Here is a 16,231-nt window from a genome sequence, read left to right on the forward strand (position 1 = left end):
GTACCAATTATGTAAATTTACATCTGTGGGTGGAGAAGGAACCTTTCTCCTGATGCCAGAAGTTACAAGCTTCCCGTTCGTTCTTTTCTTTTTCTTTTTTTCTTTTCTTTTCTTTTTTTTTTTTTTTTTTTTTTTTTTTTTTTTTTTTGTGGTGTTAACAGAAACACTTACTCTAAATATCTTTATTTTAGGAAACGGAGTAGGAAGCCCATGCTCCCATGGCTCATTGGGCCCAGCTACACTGTCAGCAAGTACTTACAATTGTAGTTGACTTGAGGGTGACAGGCACTCTGCACCAATCACAGCCTTAAAAGACACTGCAGGGTGCAATCCTTGATCGCTGCACTTATTGGGATATTCTATTACAGCAGAGAGTGTGAGTGCTGAAGTAATTAACCAGTTGTTCCCAACACAAAGAAAATTCTGACTGCAAAGTAAATCACTTTTCATGGCAAAGCTGAGTAGTTCTAGCTAAATCTTGTTTATCAGAGTAGTACAGAATTTTCACCAGAATTTGTTATTACTAACTCTAATCCTTCCGCGCTGATCCTTTTTTAACAATAAGTGTAAATGGAGACAATCAATGCAGCTGACACCACCACCAAGGCAGACACAGAATTAACAGTGATACTGTAAGGGACTGGAAAAGCCTCAGCAATTTTAGAGGGATTGAATTTAAGAGATAAAGTATTTTCAAATATAGCCAGAATATGGATGCTTCCCTTCTGCCTCTTCTGCTAAATCCAGTGCTCAGATCTGTGCAGACAGCAACATTTTTCAGTTTCCCTCTAAAAGAAATCTGTCAATTCTTCAAGCCTTGGTCAAACATTAAGTATTTAACATTCTGATTTTTTGGGTTTTGTAGAAGATAATAAATTATCACCTAATATCATTTCCATTTTTACCATCATTTACATTCCACCAAGGAACAATAATACTGATTTTCCCTGCTCCATTTTTAATAATATGTAATAAAATTTTTCAGACATTCATTTTCTTTCCAGAGGAGGCTCTGTCTACAGATTACAGACTTCTGATACCTGCCAGTTTCCCTACAGAACTCACTGTAATGACAGGCAGAGAGTGAAAGATCTCATACTCCCAGACTATCACTGAAGTCCTTTTAATAGTCAAAGAAGAAAGCTCTTACTACAGAATTTTGGTGAAATTCACCTCAAGAAAAGCAGCAAGATGTTCCGAGAGAGGCAATGTCATGTAATGGGCAGTGCAACATCCAGGAGCTTGAGAATTTGGGCTGTATTCTAAAAATCCTCCACTGAACTGCAATGTAACTTTGACTAAGACACTGCTTTTAACAGTCTTATTTTACATCTGGTTTCCCTACTGACACTATAAATTCATTGGATTAGGGTTGCTGTGTTATTATGCATCTATCAGGTGCACATAGCAATCACACTGGATGGAAACGAGACAGGTCCCAGGTGCCCAAGTCTTTCTATCCAATGCAATGAAGCTGATCAAAGAATTATTACTTAGCAATATTTAAATATTGATTCATAGGCATGTTGCATTAGACATCAGCCCAATAGTTTCCAGTACTACATATATCAGGCCACAATGGCCAGGTTCGACTGCAGAAGCAAGTGAGAATACTTTGAGACTCAGAAGGAAGAGATGTAGTCAGAATGACAAAAGAGCACTGATAAATTAATACTTCATAGCACAAGGGATCGTGAGTGCTGAAAGAGATTACACGAAATACCATTGTTGGAAAAAGGCTAGTGCTGTAAAAATCTTTAGGATGGCACCGGCTGCTTAAGTAAAAACAAGAATACTTTTCACAGAACTGAATGAAGAAAATTAAGAAATTAAGATGCACCTAGAAAAGATAGCCAATGGGATCCAATGAAAACTAGAGAAAAAAAAGAAAACAAGAAAAAGGAGTAGAGAGAGAAATAAGATCTAGCTATAGGATGGTTAGTTAGTGAAGGTGACTGGCCTCTTAATTAGGCAAGTCACAGAAAGTATTAATATTTACTCCTTTAAGGTGTATGTAATTTTTTTCAAAAGTTTATAAAAGCTGTAAGCAAGATATAATCTTGGTAGTAAAGGAAGAGTCTGAGATCTATTGGTGCAAGATGAATAATGCTCTGAAATACAAATCTCGTCATTAATGATTCAAAACTTAAAAGAACAAATGATTAAGTAAGATGAAGAGGAGGAAATTGGGGAAACTCCTACTAAGTGCAGCCTGGGAAGAAAAATCCTGTGTGGAATCTCACATTGTTTCACATTAGCAGTTTAATAAGAATTGAGGGAAAGAGAGACAGAAAAAATAAAAATACATTAAAAATCATCATCAGCAAAATGTTTTCGGATTGACCAGAAGATACTTTTCTGGTCAAAGTAGTGGGAAGAGAAAAATGTAATGATAAATAGATATAACTGTGACTGACTTTTTTGTTTGAAAACTATGGGAAAAGACATCATTTAAACTGTAGTTTGAAAACAATCTACTGTGAATGGAATGATGTAATTAATCAAAGTGAAGTGTAAATCACAAATGAAGATATACAGCTGAGAAAATTTTCTAATTGGAAAACATCAGGGAAGCACAGAGCGAATAGGTTATTGGTTACAGACATTAACAACATGTACTACCTTGATTTAGAATATGTCTATAAGAAATGCTTAATAATATAGCTATTCTTCTGGAGGGCAGAGAAATCTGTTAACTAAAAAATGCAGGAATCGACTAAGATCAAAATCTTGCTTGTTTCTGAGTGGGAAGAACCTCAGGGAAGTCTCTTCTGAACAACTGGTAATGTACATTGGGGCTACTGATACTTTTCAAAAAGAGAAGGAAAAACGCTGGAGTTAGGTTAAATGGAGCAAAGAGCCAGCTGATGGTTTAAAATGCTGCACTGAAAGGGATTTTTGTTTTAACTGCCAACAGTCAGTAAAAAAATCAAATAAAACTAATGTTTTTTCAAGAAGAGTTCTCACAGCACCTTCCTTAGTTATTACTTTGTCTGAAATGATAAGACAGTGAACTGGATGGAGATTCCTCTAATGCAGTTGGACTCAAAGAAGTTAGTGCAGTACACAGCAACGGCCATTACTGTAGCAAGGAAGAAGTTCTCTTTAAAAATATGGATAAAGAAAACAAGCTAGAAGCAGCTAGAACTCAAAGTGGAACACATTTCCAGAGAGAAAATACATGACTAGAGAACAGGAAGAAATATGCAAGAAAAAATGGGTAAGAAGATAACTGAATAATTTTCTGGGAAAATTATTTTAGAAAGGACTAAGATTATGCAATTTATAATCAATTCATTAAAAGAGGACTGACAAATTTTCTATGGCTTCAAAGACCTGACTATATATTTAAGCTTTATGTACATAACATAGCTGGAAAGATGTAAGTTCCTAACATGCGTGCAGACTACCTTTGGGAACCACTAGAGAAAAATGAACACGTTCATTTGATTGTAAAGGACCGTAAGTCTGACGAAGATGGCACTGGTATTCTGAAAGAAACTAGAACGAGAAATATGAGAGAAGATCAGAGAAAACTGTAGAGATGCTGTATGGAAGATAACATTGTGGAATTTTCATTGCCACTTGATGAGAATGCTTGCTTAAAAATATGATGAAAAAAAACAGAAATAAGATCAGCTGAAAAGAAGCCTCAAAGAAAATTCTGGGGAAAAAAATGGCCTGGTTGTAATACTAATTCTTGTTAAAATCTCAAGATAAGGAAGCATTAATTTGAAATTGGTACTATGATTAATAAGCCTTCAGAAAGTAGCTACAGTGGGTATTTCAAATGCAGAAGAAGGTCTTAATGGGCCAAAGTGTCAGATACCTTAGCTTATGGTTGACTTAAATCTTCAAAATATTGGAATAACCCTCTGAGGTGTCAGGTGGTAGAGAAATACTTTAAACCACAAAAATAATCTTAAAAATACTGAAAAAATAATATGTAAAATACCAGTCTATGAGATCTTCATACAGACAAGCATTTGAATCATTTTTCTTTTTGAAAGTAAAATGTACAGCACCTAGTAGAAAGCTTATTTAAATTATCCATGGATGTATGTTGATACAATTATAGAATCAGTGTTAAGTCATTTAATCTGCTGTTTTCCTGTGTTTTAAAACAATTAAAAAAAATCTATACACAGAAAGCCTGTAAATTCTTTAGTTTGCTGCAAAAAGCCAGTACAGGATCAAAGAGCGAATGTGTACCTAAAACATGCTCCACCTTAGTCCTCTTTTGTTTCAGAGGAAAGCTTGAATGAACAAATAGGATGTCAAAAAACTGTTGTGGTCCCGTTGTTTTTCGCCATCTCCAACACTGGACAGTTTTACCAGCTTTCCATTTATCTCAATTTAGGTTTTAACTCCAAGAGATAAGCAAATGTCAAAGACAACATCATTTATTTTGCTGCTGATCATTTCAACATAAAGCAAGTAATTCTTTTCAATCTATCTCAGACTGCTGCTCTGTACTAACAGGAAATACAAGCAAGCTGTATTTCTTCTACCTCTACACCTTTCCTAAAGCACCCTTAACATCCCTATCGTAACACTGCAGCACCATGGAGGGGAACCCCAGATATGGGAACAACATAACAAAAACGCCAAAATCGGGATCATGGGGTCTTTTGTGCTGCATCTACACTTAATGTTTGTTTCAATCAGCATCTTTTAAAGAGATTTAAAAAATAACTGCTGCCTGGTTTCCCATCTGCCTACATAAGAAATGCTTTATGGTAAAGAGAATGAATCCTACATCACTCACAAAAATGCAAAGTATCAGAGTGCTGCAGAAAGAAGTTTATTAAGGGTGAGGATGAACAGAAGGATTAAGATTTCAAAGAAAACATAAGCAATTGACAGTGCTGGGAAAAATCCCAGCTCTGAGAAAATTAGCTCTGAAACAGAAAGCTTCTCTTAGCTTCCATCAAACAACAAAACAGATTCTATCATATTAACAAAATCACATTATAACAGCTAAGGGCAACAACAGAGAGCAGGAATGACCCCAAAAGAGCTTTATTTAGATTCAAGATGCTCTTAGATGATAATACATGAACTGTTGTGGAAACTAATTAAAAATCTTGACAAAGACATAAAAATATTGACAGTAAAACTGTCGAAACTTAGCTAACACCAGAAATTGATTCAGAAATAACTTGGATGACTTCAGAATTTAGAAATAAACAAGTGATCTAATTAGATAATTTCATTATATCATTTTCTTTGGAAGATAACCATTAAAACAGGAATTTAAAAACAGTTGTGTGATTAACCTATCCTACCATAGAGTATTACTTGTGTCTTAGGAATTATGAATAGTTATTGCAATTATAGAAAATTCTAGTTACTGCAATTCTTTTTCACTTGGCAATGATGGTTTGGTATTTTTCATTCCCTCCTGAAGGATAGGTATTTTTAACTGGTTATATGCAAACCAGCAAGTTGACTTAGAAATTTACCACAGTTGGTTTGTCCAAGCAAAGACTGTAGGATCAGATGTATAAAATTTTAAAATATTTTGCTGATGCCTTCACTATACAGAAGGAATTCACAGGTATTAGATGTGAATTCCACTTGGTTCCACAAAGTTCACAAAAAATCAGGATTGTTCCAAATGTTTCATGAAGCTGATGTAGACTGTACTTCTTAACTGATGCTAAATAAACTGCATGAAAGGAGTGCTTCAAAAGCTAATTATTATTTCTACAATACTATATAATTTTTTGTATTTTATACCACATGTTTGCTGACACTGGTATAGAACTAAGTTATACAGTAATTAACTGTTAAGAGAAAATTCCACTAAAATGTTCCTTTGGTTCCTTTGGAGGATACAGAGAGCCAATAAATCTCCCCCAGTTCTCAAGATGTGAATGACAAAAAATGAACTAAATTTGGATCACTGATAGATTTGGATCCTGTGATGAATGTGGAGCAACACCACTTGATAGCCATAAATTATTGTGAAATAAACCCAGGTGAAAGATTTGGACCTGGCACCTTTTAAAGGTTCAATTTTTACAGGACCACAGCAAAAACACACAGTGAGAATGAATTATTATTAGCCCAGTGGGATTTTCCCAAAGAAGGAAATAAAGACAGGCTCTAACTCTAACAGTCTTGACCCATTTATTTTAAAGACCGAAGTTGAGCCACAGCAAACTTCTCAAGCTCCCCTCCACCTCACCCACAAAGAGCGGAGAAAGGTGACGAATACAACTAAGGCAGCTAAGTACTGACATTGCTACCTTTTTGTAAGAAGACATTTAAATGTGCTACTGAAGCTCTGAAAGAATAAAATTCCTTTCAGCAGGGGTTTCTAGGATTACTGTGAAGGAGTCAGGCTCCCAAGGAAGGACTCAAGCCAGCCTTTTCCACTGCTAAACTTTTGACATTGGCAGTGTTTACTCCCAACTGAATGGCTGATTTTTTTATAGTTCAAGTCCCCAAAAGATATTTTTATTAGGGAAAACAAACTACATGCTTGAAAACTCCTTAAATGCTCATTCAAGTGATCTAAAGGAAATCAAACGACAGATTCATTGACTTGTCAACCGATTTAAGTTCCAGCAGTTCTCCTGGAGAGCAGAAACTAAACAAGAAAGATCATTTTTCAGCTAAAAGGGGAATAGATACTGTATGTTTAAATATAACCTTTCCTTGGCAATTAAGACCTTATTGCAACTGAACCTATCCATAAGATATACCAATAATACAGCAAACTTATGCATTAAAGGTTACTCCGCAATCTCCCACATTCAAAAATTGTCTCTCGAAGAGGCACAGGCACAGTAGACTTTCCTCCTTTGAACATCAGAGTGGGCCACATCTGCTTCTTACACATATGAGGTTAAAACAAATAAAAGGTGTGCAGGACTGATCTGACAACCCATCCTCAAAGTTCCTTAAAAATTCACGGAACTAGCTGCCAGAAGAAAAATCTGAAATTCAAAGTATGTTCCCTGAACCTCCTCCCGTTACGTTTTAGCGTACAAGCAGGAATACAGAGCAAAGCAAAAACTATTGCCATAGAGAACTACAGCAACAAACCACGAGCGAGTAGGTTGCCAATCCTGTACCTTCCCTCACTTACATCTACTGCAGTCTTTGCATCCAGCCCTAGTTTCTCTGCATCTGTACTACTAAGTACAACAGGGCCAAGAATGTCCTCTGACCCTCTAGCCAACTGGCACAGCACTGCTCACATCCACATGACTATCCCCTCTTGCCTCTCAGAACAAGAAGATACCATCTCAACTACTTGGTAAGCCGTTACTGAGCTGGCTGAGCCAAAACTATGCCCGGGCATCGTCTGTGGGAGTGATAGCTAATCTCACTAAAACGATGCTTGGGACCACACTAATTGATTAGCTGTACAGACGACTATATGGCAATATTTATGTTAAAGAGCTTATTAATATTGTTGTTCCTATTGAAATAACACTGTGCTCCACTTCAGTGAAGAGCTTAGGATGTAAGAGTGTTTTACAGCAAGTTAACGAGCCTCACAATACCTGCTCAGAGAAGTACATGACATGGCTTTTACTCATTTTACAAACTAACAGCTATGAGATCAAAGACTAAGTCATTGACCATCTCGCCACAGTGAAATGGTAGTAAAGAGCCAAGAATTAAGGCATGGGACTCCCAATTCCTGTTCCTCATGTTTAGTTGCTGGTTTCCTGTGCATGATATTAAATTATCCACCATTTCTCACAGTCAAAAGAAAAGCTGTATGTAAGAGAAAGAGTTATCAAAGTATTCACACACTCTTTCAAAAGTGTTACTTGAATGACAAAAATATGCTGTTGTAACATATTTCCATGTATAGGTAGTAATACTTCTCCCCTACATCACGATGCTGGAACCCTGCATGGGGAACACTGAACTCTGCTCAGTATAATGTAAAAGACAGGCCTCATTAACTCTTGGACATCTTCTCATTTCTTGGTCATAAATCCTATTACCTTGTATTACAAACTGCCATAAAACTCACAGATAAAAGATAATTTATGCTCAGTGTACAGAAGCTAATGTTTCTGTACTCCTGAGAAGCACAGTACCAGAAAATGAGAAAGTATGTATGTGAAACCCGAAGCCATTCATATTGAGCATGGCTAGCATAATAAACATGACTCTGAGGGGCCTCATGCTCTTCAGCCAGGGTATATTCTAATGGTAATCGATATTAGCAAAATTTCAAGCACAAAATGTATGGACTGTTACATAAAACATCCCACTCATAAAGAGTGATTATTCCTTATAAAGGATTCAGGGTTTCTCCCCACCGCTACAGAAAGAAATGTGACAACTACTCAGTGCAGAGACAGTAGGCTTTTTTTTAAAAAAAGAAAAGAAAAGAAAAGAAAAGAAAAGAAAAGAAAAGAAAAGAAAAGAAAAGACCTTAAATCATCACATTAGAAAATGCTTTAGAGCAAGCATCACTTCCTGGAGTTCTTATGCAGTCTCCCTATTTCTAATTCCTATCCTAATTAGTGTAGCATGACACATACCAACCCCTACCAACCACCCTAGGAGTTGGCAAAATCAAATGCAGCTCAGTCTCCTACCTACTTTTTCTCTGAAGAAATCTACGCTCTTAAGACTTTGGCTTTGATGTTAATTATGTTGGTTATACCTAAAGAAATCATAGAATCAGTAAGGTTGGAAGAGACCTCTGGAGATCATCTAGTCTAACCTCCCCGCTCAGCAGGGTCACCTAGAGCACGTTAGACAGCGTTGCATCCAGGTGGGCCTTGAAGATCTCCAGAGAAGGAGACTCCACAACCTTTCAGGGCAACCTGTCCCAGTGCTCTGTCACTCTCACAGTGAAGAAATTCCCCCTCACATTCAGGTGGAGTTTCCTGTGGTTCAGTTTTGAAGACTGAGCATAAGATGCATTAAATTTAGGCTGTTGTTTGTCATTAGTTTTCCCTTCGCATTCAGAAGAGAGAAAATCTCCTTTTGCTGTCATCTTACAACTTCCACAGATTCAGACTATGTTCTTACGGTCTGGGCCCTTCTGTGGCTGCATCTTATTTTACTCTTGCTTAAAAAAAAAAAAAAAAAAAAAAAAAAAAAACACTCATACTCATGTCTCTCAATTTATCTATAATGTATAGCTACTTTTCATCCCACTACCCAGATTCTCTATAGAGAGTCAATGAAGACAGACAAAACATTTCTGCAGTGTAATCTTTCTAATTTTGTTTCTCATCTCTATTTCCCTCCCCTCACAGCTCATCTCTGCAACTCAGAAATTAATATGAGAGTCGTCTTCTTTGTAGTTTTCTTCATTTTCCATGCCAAAACATTCTTCCCAATACTTGTCAAAAACCTGCACTGTCAATGTCTGGCTGTGATATTTCCCAAGAGGTGCCTTGTACTTAAAGTACTTAAAACCACAATTACCACTTCTATTCAGTACTCGGATAATTTTACTGACTGATGAAAACAAGTGATGTTTACCTAGTCCATTATCTATAGCAGATTCTGAAGAGGGCACTGTTCTTGCTGTCTTCCTCTGTCACCCATAAGACTTCTAGCAAGCTACAAGCCTGTTTCCCACAATACTATGGACCCTTACAGGTGTGTTCAACACAGACTGTCTTCCATCCTTGCATATTTTCCTCCTATATGAGCTATACCCCTCTATACCAATATTTTAATGTGAAATAACTCTCTTTTAAAGCAATTAATTAGTAATTTTTATGGTGTATTAAGATACCCACCCATTCAGTTTTCCTCTTTGTTGCATTGGCAGCTAGTAATTCAGTGGCTTGACTTGCTCTTCTTTGTATCCTTCTCAGGGCAGTTATGGGATTACCACATTTGCTGCTTTATCCAAGTATTTTAGTCTCTGCCTAGGTACACGATATAGAATGGTCTCCTGCTACAGTGAGCAGAGGTCTGATTTTATTTTGAAATGAAAATATGGTTACAATTTGCTCATATAGTTTATCCAAAGAATCAAAGAAAAAATCAGATTCTTCTTCCCCAAGAGAGAAAACTTTTAGATCTGTATTTTATTGGAGAAACAAGATGCTTTTAACTTTATAATTTGCATTAGCATTTGAATCTCAAAATCCTGCTTCATTTGTTACAGTTTCCAGACTTGTATTTCAAAAAGTCAGTTGTCTCCCACTGTGTTCCTCTCCCTCCTACCTTGATTTTAAATTACAAAGGGCAGAGAGGGGAAAGAGAGAATGCCATGATTGTGGCTGTTTACAAGAGAAAATATCACACTGAACTCCATAAGAAAAAGAAGTACTTCCAAGCTTAGGATCCTTTTTGTTCTTGTGTAGAGACTGCTTATTTCATTTTACCTTAACTATGAGGGATTAACATTATTATCTGGAGGGACCATGACTGTCGACTGAAGATGCTGACAGTGACAAGTTTAAACCAACAATGAAATGCAATTTGGTGTCAAAGTTAGCTTTAAGATTGCTGTAAAACGCCTGCGTTTTACTTCTGAATACTAGAAAAAGCCTCAAGTTACAGAAGTCAGTTACTGGCAATGCAGCTTGAAAGCCAGAAACTGCGGAAAAAGAAGTAATACTCTGTGCAGCTGTCCCCTCCAACAAAAAAGTATTAAATGCTTTTTGCAAAGCACAACGAAGAACATAAAGACATTTCCAGCAAACCCAAACAAATAGCTAGTAACCCCCAACTCCACTTAAATACATAGACCATGATTTTTTTTGCACGTTGCAAAGGGGTTAATTATTCATTGAGGACTCTCCTCAAAACAACCCTTCGAACGGCATTTTAAAAGCCACTTATGGAAAAGATGAATTAAAAGAATAAAAAGTCTTTCCAGTCAAAATAAATATTTTATAAGCTAAACTGGGAATTCTTCATCTTATTTCAACTGCTGTATGTCTTCTTAAAGGTCTCCTAAAATTACTTTATAGCGATTAGTGAAGTATTATACCCACAAGTTAACCACCAGTGAATTACCCTCACTTTCAGATTTTACGCACAGTTATCCTTAGCCCTATTTTCCCTCACTCTGCTGCCTCCAGCCATTTAGCTGTGCAACTAATGTTCACAGTCATTCCTTGTCATACTAGCAAATGAGCTCTTGTGCCTACCATCTTTCCTGCAGACAGAGTGCTTCAAAGTTGTTAATACAGCATCTGCCCCTGTGGATTTAAATCTATAATCTCGTAGAAACTATTAATGCCTTTCTAAAATTACAGTGAAGCATGTGTGGTGCAAGGTTTGTCAAATTTATCAGTGAATGTTATTTATTTTAATGAAATAAGCTAAGATAAAATGGAAAAGTTAGGTAAGCTTCTAGAAACCCTGACATCAGGGAAAGGTATTTTCAAACAAATAAATGAATCACTGTTAGAGAAAACTCTCTGATGCTTAGATTTGCTTTTAATTTAAATCTTAAAAGCAGAAGCTCTGCAAGATCTTGTGCATGTGTTATTTTATGAATCAATAAATGGAGTAACAGACCTGAAAATCACAAAATCAACATATCTCAAATGAATCCCCTTGCTGATCCTAGCTGTGTTCCCATCTCAATGAACAGCACCACTCAGGCAACGTAAGAATTCCGCCTGACATGTTTGTCAAGACTTCCCTCGTATCTTTCTCTTATGACTTTCTTTTTCCTACTGCAGACATCCAAATGCATCAACATGCAAAAGGGCTGTGTGCTAAATTTAAACTTACTGCTATCCAATTTAAAAGTTTAAAGACTTTTTTCATTTATAATCGAAATCCCTGATTTACTCAATTTCAGCTTTTTTATATCTTCTTAATTTCTTTGCTCCTCCCCTTTGAAACAAATACACTCTGAACAAATTAAACTGATCTTTTAAAATACAAGACTGCAGGGTATATAATTTGCTGTCCATTTCCCTGTAATATATTTTATATTTAGGCTCTGACCCTACAGAATATAATTAAGAAAATGAGCATTTAATGGTGCCAGAACAACAGGGTCTGGATGGGCGGAAGGTCTTTAAAATAAAGAAACTTTTCACATCACTTACAGGTTGAAGCAGGTAAATCAGGGAGCATTCCTGAATAACTATCACTGGAAACGGAGTGATACTTGTCGCGTGAAAAAGAGTTTCCACTGATGCCATTATTTGGTCAAAACGTCCTCCAAGTCCACCCAAAGCCACAATTGCATCGATCTAAAAGATAAAATAAAAACAGTCACCAAGGGAGAACTTTCAGGTCTGATGTTTAGACCCTGAAAATCAACAATAAAATCACTTTGTGAAAAAAGAAAAAATAACTACTGACTGTACAAAAGCTAATCTCAAATACAGTCATTCACTTCCATTACTGATAAATACCATTATGTGATTTTTATGCTGAGTACTAAAGCTCAGTAAATTCATAGTCACTGCATGGTACTTTAACAAAAGACATGACTGTTTTGCCTAAAATCCAGGCCAATGTTTGCAGGTACCTATTTGCCTTGACTAGATAGAACATAAGATGTGACACTCCAAACTTAAGCTCCTCACGTAAGGGCCTGAAATTAGGTGTGGTATATCTGGGCTTTAGTGTCTTTAATCCCCAGATTTCAACACCCTTCTAGTATTATTCCCAGTTTACAAATGGTGGAAATAAGGCAAATTTCAAATTAGGGTCATTCTACATCATTCTTGCTCCCACTGCACTGCCTTTTATGTATGAACAATCCCACTCACAGGCTGGCTGTACTCAAGCCTAAAGGTACTGGCTGCTTTGAAGCAGGAGATTGCAGCCCGGGCCTGTGCCAAGGACAGCAAGAGAAGCAGCCTGCTGGTTCGAGTCCCCGACCTGCAGAGAGCATCGCCTGCCTGCAGGTGACAGCCCCCAGGCTCAGGCGGGTGCTGCTCCTGCTCCCAAGCCTCTCTCTGAACGTTCTGTATTTCCACTAAGCAGGAAGGGGATATTTAAAAGTCTTTTTGAAAAACTCTTAGGTCCTCAGATGAAAGGTCAGAGTGTAAAGTATTATTATTACTGCTTCCATAACGTGCATCAATTGTGCTCAGTAATTGTATCTTAAAAGCTACCACTGTGTAAGTCACATCTAGAGATCTAGCGCACTGCAGCTCTGAAGTTTTTAGAAGCTGTGTTGACAATGGCCATCTGGTGAAGTTTCCAGCTTTATAGAGCTTTAAGTCTACGGCCACTGTGATTACATGAATTTTTACTCAACCCGTGAGTCACATAACAGCACTCTGTGTATGTGAAACGAGGTATTAATAACATCAGCTTCTATTTTTATTACCAAGGCTAGAACTTTATGATTCTGCTGAATATCTATTTGTATGAAAATTAAGCTCTTATCCATTTAGTCAAGAATTACATCATCTTTCTCATCACCACAAGGAAAGCAGTAGAGAAGCCAGACTGGATCAATATAATATTTTATATTAACAGTAAACATTGAAACAAAAACCCTACAAACTCTTCTACCTCAGAAAGCACAGATTTTCTGTGCAGATTACAGATCGCACAGATCTAACATATGATCAATATAATGTGAAATGCTAGGAAAATTCATCCTTAAACAGAAGATTCATGACCAAAACAGCAAAAGGTAAAAAGCATGTGTCACCAGCTAAGCCATGATGTATTTTTTATTATATCAATGCCAGCATAGAAAGAAATTGCTTTTGTTTGACTGGTGACAACTGTGATTTAACAAGGTTGAATCAGTTCTCTGAAAAATTATTACTAAAAAATCCCCTAGCAACACCATTCTTCTTCATTACCAGTTGACTACCTGTAAAAATACCCTCCATCCTAATGGAAACTGTGAGAACAGTCTGCTATATTCACTTGTAGCCACAGTGAAATTAAAGTGGCTTTGCAAGGGATCAGTAATCCACTTGTATGATACTTTTCTTGTGAGTAGGGAAAATGGAGCTTAAATATTAGCGTAGCCATTCCACTCTTCAAAAAGCTGAGCAACTACAGTATATGTATTTTATCATATGTTAACTTACTTGTTTTGGCTTTAGGGTTCTATTGTTCAAAAGTTAAGAATGAAGGAACCATGCAGTTCACTCTGACTTATATTTAGAATGATTCAACAGTATTCTGAATGTATCCTCTCTCTCTTGTAAAACTGTCAATATGTCAGACAAAATCTACTCTATTATTTACACACACGTACTTCTTACCATGAAGTACAGGATCTATCTGAAACAATGGAGTTCACTGACTGCATCTTTTTGTGATATTGCAGAGCATGGTAAGTTGAAGAAAAACATATTCAAAAAATATTGTAATGTGTGACAGAAAAAAAACCAGAAATGCTATTCCTTGTTCAATACTATTGCAGTGTTCTTGCAAACTGGTGCATAAAAAAGAAATAAAATAGAACAAATCTTGCATGAGGTAGGCCTATTGAAAAGGCATTTATAAATAAGCAGGCTGTGGGATGTTAGGAGAAGGTTAATAAAGATACCTGATAAGGGAATGTAACTATTATTCAGAGTCTAGGTGGATTTGTGAAAATGAAAAGTGCAACTATGTGACAGGTATGCAAACAAAACCAGCTGGAGTATCAGAGGAGCGGGCAGAGAGACAAGCTCAGACTCCGTACTTTGGCGATTGTAGGCAACTCTGCCTTTCTCCGGAGAGTCCTGGCAGCAGCTGCAGGCATGCAGATACTGCAGCGCTTACGAAGCCTGTATTTGAAGGTCTAGCTATACACACCATTTTTATTTGTTTAACAAACACACATGAAAGAGGCTTAGGCCAATAAAAACCTCAAGAGCCATTTCACCCTCAAACTACAACCTCTGTTTAAAAAAAAAAAAAAAAGAAAAAAAAAAAAGAAAAAAAGAGAGAGAGAGAGAAAGAAAAAAAAGAAGCAAACTAACAAAATAATCAGTTCCTTCCCTGCAATCATTACTCCTGTTGTCACTCTACCAAAGCCTTAAGAAAATGGATATGCCATGAAAGCACAAACATGACTCTTGGCCATTCCATAACACACAGGACATTTATAGATTCACATATTTCTGACAGGAAAGGTCATTCATTTTTCCAGTACCATTTTCTTCTTAACACAGGCTACAGAATTATACTCAGTTACTACTAATCAGCCCAGCAGGTAGCATTTGACTAACACATTGCGCTTCCATTGAAACATCCATGCTCCACTTAAATGTCCTGTCACCAGTCCCCTTACACAAATTGTTTTCACAACATGCTATTCATTTCCTGAAAAAAGAAGAATATAAAATCCTAAATAACTATAAAGAATAGCTTAGATCATTCAAGTATAGTGCAGAAGGGATCATATTCTCCTGGACAACAGACTTAAACACATTGCACAACATTTTTAAATGTTATCAGACTTTAATTTAGAAAAAGTTGAGGATCTAAGGCTGGGGTTCAGTCATCTTTAAATGATATGCTTAGTGTTAGTATCTCTAGAAAGGGCTTTAAGACTTGCTAACAAATGGCAAGGTAGTTAAAATGACAAGGGAAGGATAAAGAAAGACTCTGTACTGGCAGTTCAGAGACATTATTTTTTCCTCTAACCTAGCACATGCTGTAACTAAGGGGAACACGGGCTGTCACCACACCAGAATGAAGCTGCTTAGTTTTTTGCTTCCTCTCTCATGGAAACTATTGAAATGCATGATTTGCTTTAAACTGTTTTCAGGCTTGTTAAGCACTTTTTTCTGTGCAAACTGGTCCAGCTAACTTTCCTCTTTCTGATATGGATGGGTTAAATACAGAAAAGATTTCAGTTATGTAATTGAGAAATATGTATTTAAGGAGAAAGGTAAAAGGACAGAGGAAATGGGGAACTGCGTGAGTTAGGTAAAAAAGAGTAAAATAACTAGCTTTGGAATGTGATCATCACCATGACATCTAAAAGCACAGTCTAATGCTCAAACTGACAGCAAAGGATGCCCCTTTTTCTCAAAACTATATTCTTTATCCTAGGTAAGAAATCCTCTCCCCCGGCTACAGTTAGGGCTCTGGACAGACAACTCAAAGGACTTTCTTCCACACGAGCTCTGTTTCAGTCAGATAACTTTCACACAGACATGCCCAAGTCACAGAGAAATGGGTTCATGAAAAAACTGGTGGTACTGGCATGAATTGCAAAATCTGACCTCCCCTACAGCACAAAGGGGAGGCCACAGGAATCACGATGCTGAACAGCTCTGGAACCCTGCACAAGTCTTCCTCTGTGACCACGGACACCATCCACTAATACCCAAGATATTTTCGTGCA

At 36.9% G+C, this 16,231-nt stretch overlaps 1 protein-coding gene across 8 annotated transcripts in view; it reads right to left on the minus strand.

Moving 5' to 3' along the window:
• The window catches only part of TPK1 (thiamin pyrophosphokinase 1), a 309,021-nt gene that overhangs the window by 91,480 nt on the left and 201,310 nt on the right, over positions 1-16,231 (minus strand). For all 8 annotated transcript variants that reach the window (XM_062569597.1, XM_062569603.1, XM_062569598.1 and 5 more), the window contains one exon: positions 12,018-12,164. In XM_062569597.1, coding sequence (XP_062425581.1) covers positions 12,018-12,164 — 147 coding nt within the window. The remainder of the gene's footprint in view (positions 1-12,017; positions 12,165-16,231) is intronic.

This window comes from Rhea pennata, chromosome 2 (assembly GCF_028389875.1).
Source record: "Rhea pennata isolate bPtePen1 chromosome 2, bPtePen1.pri, whole genome shotgun sequence".
NCBI lineage: Eukaryota > Metazoa > Chordata > Aves > Rheiformes > Rheidae > Rhea > Rhea pennata.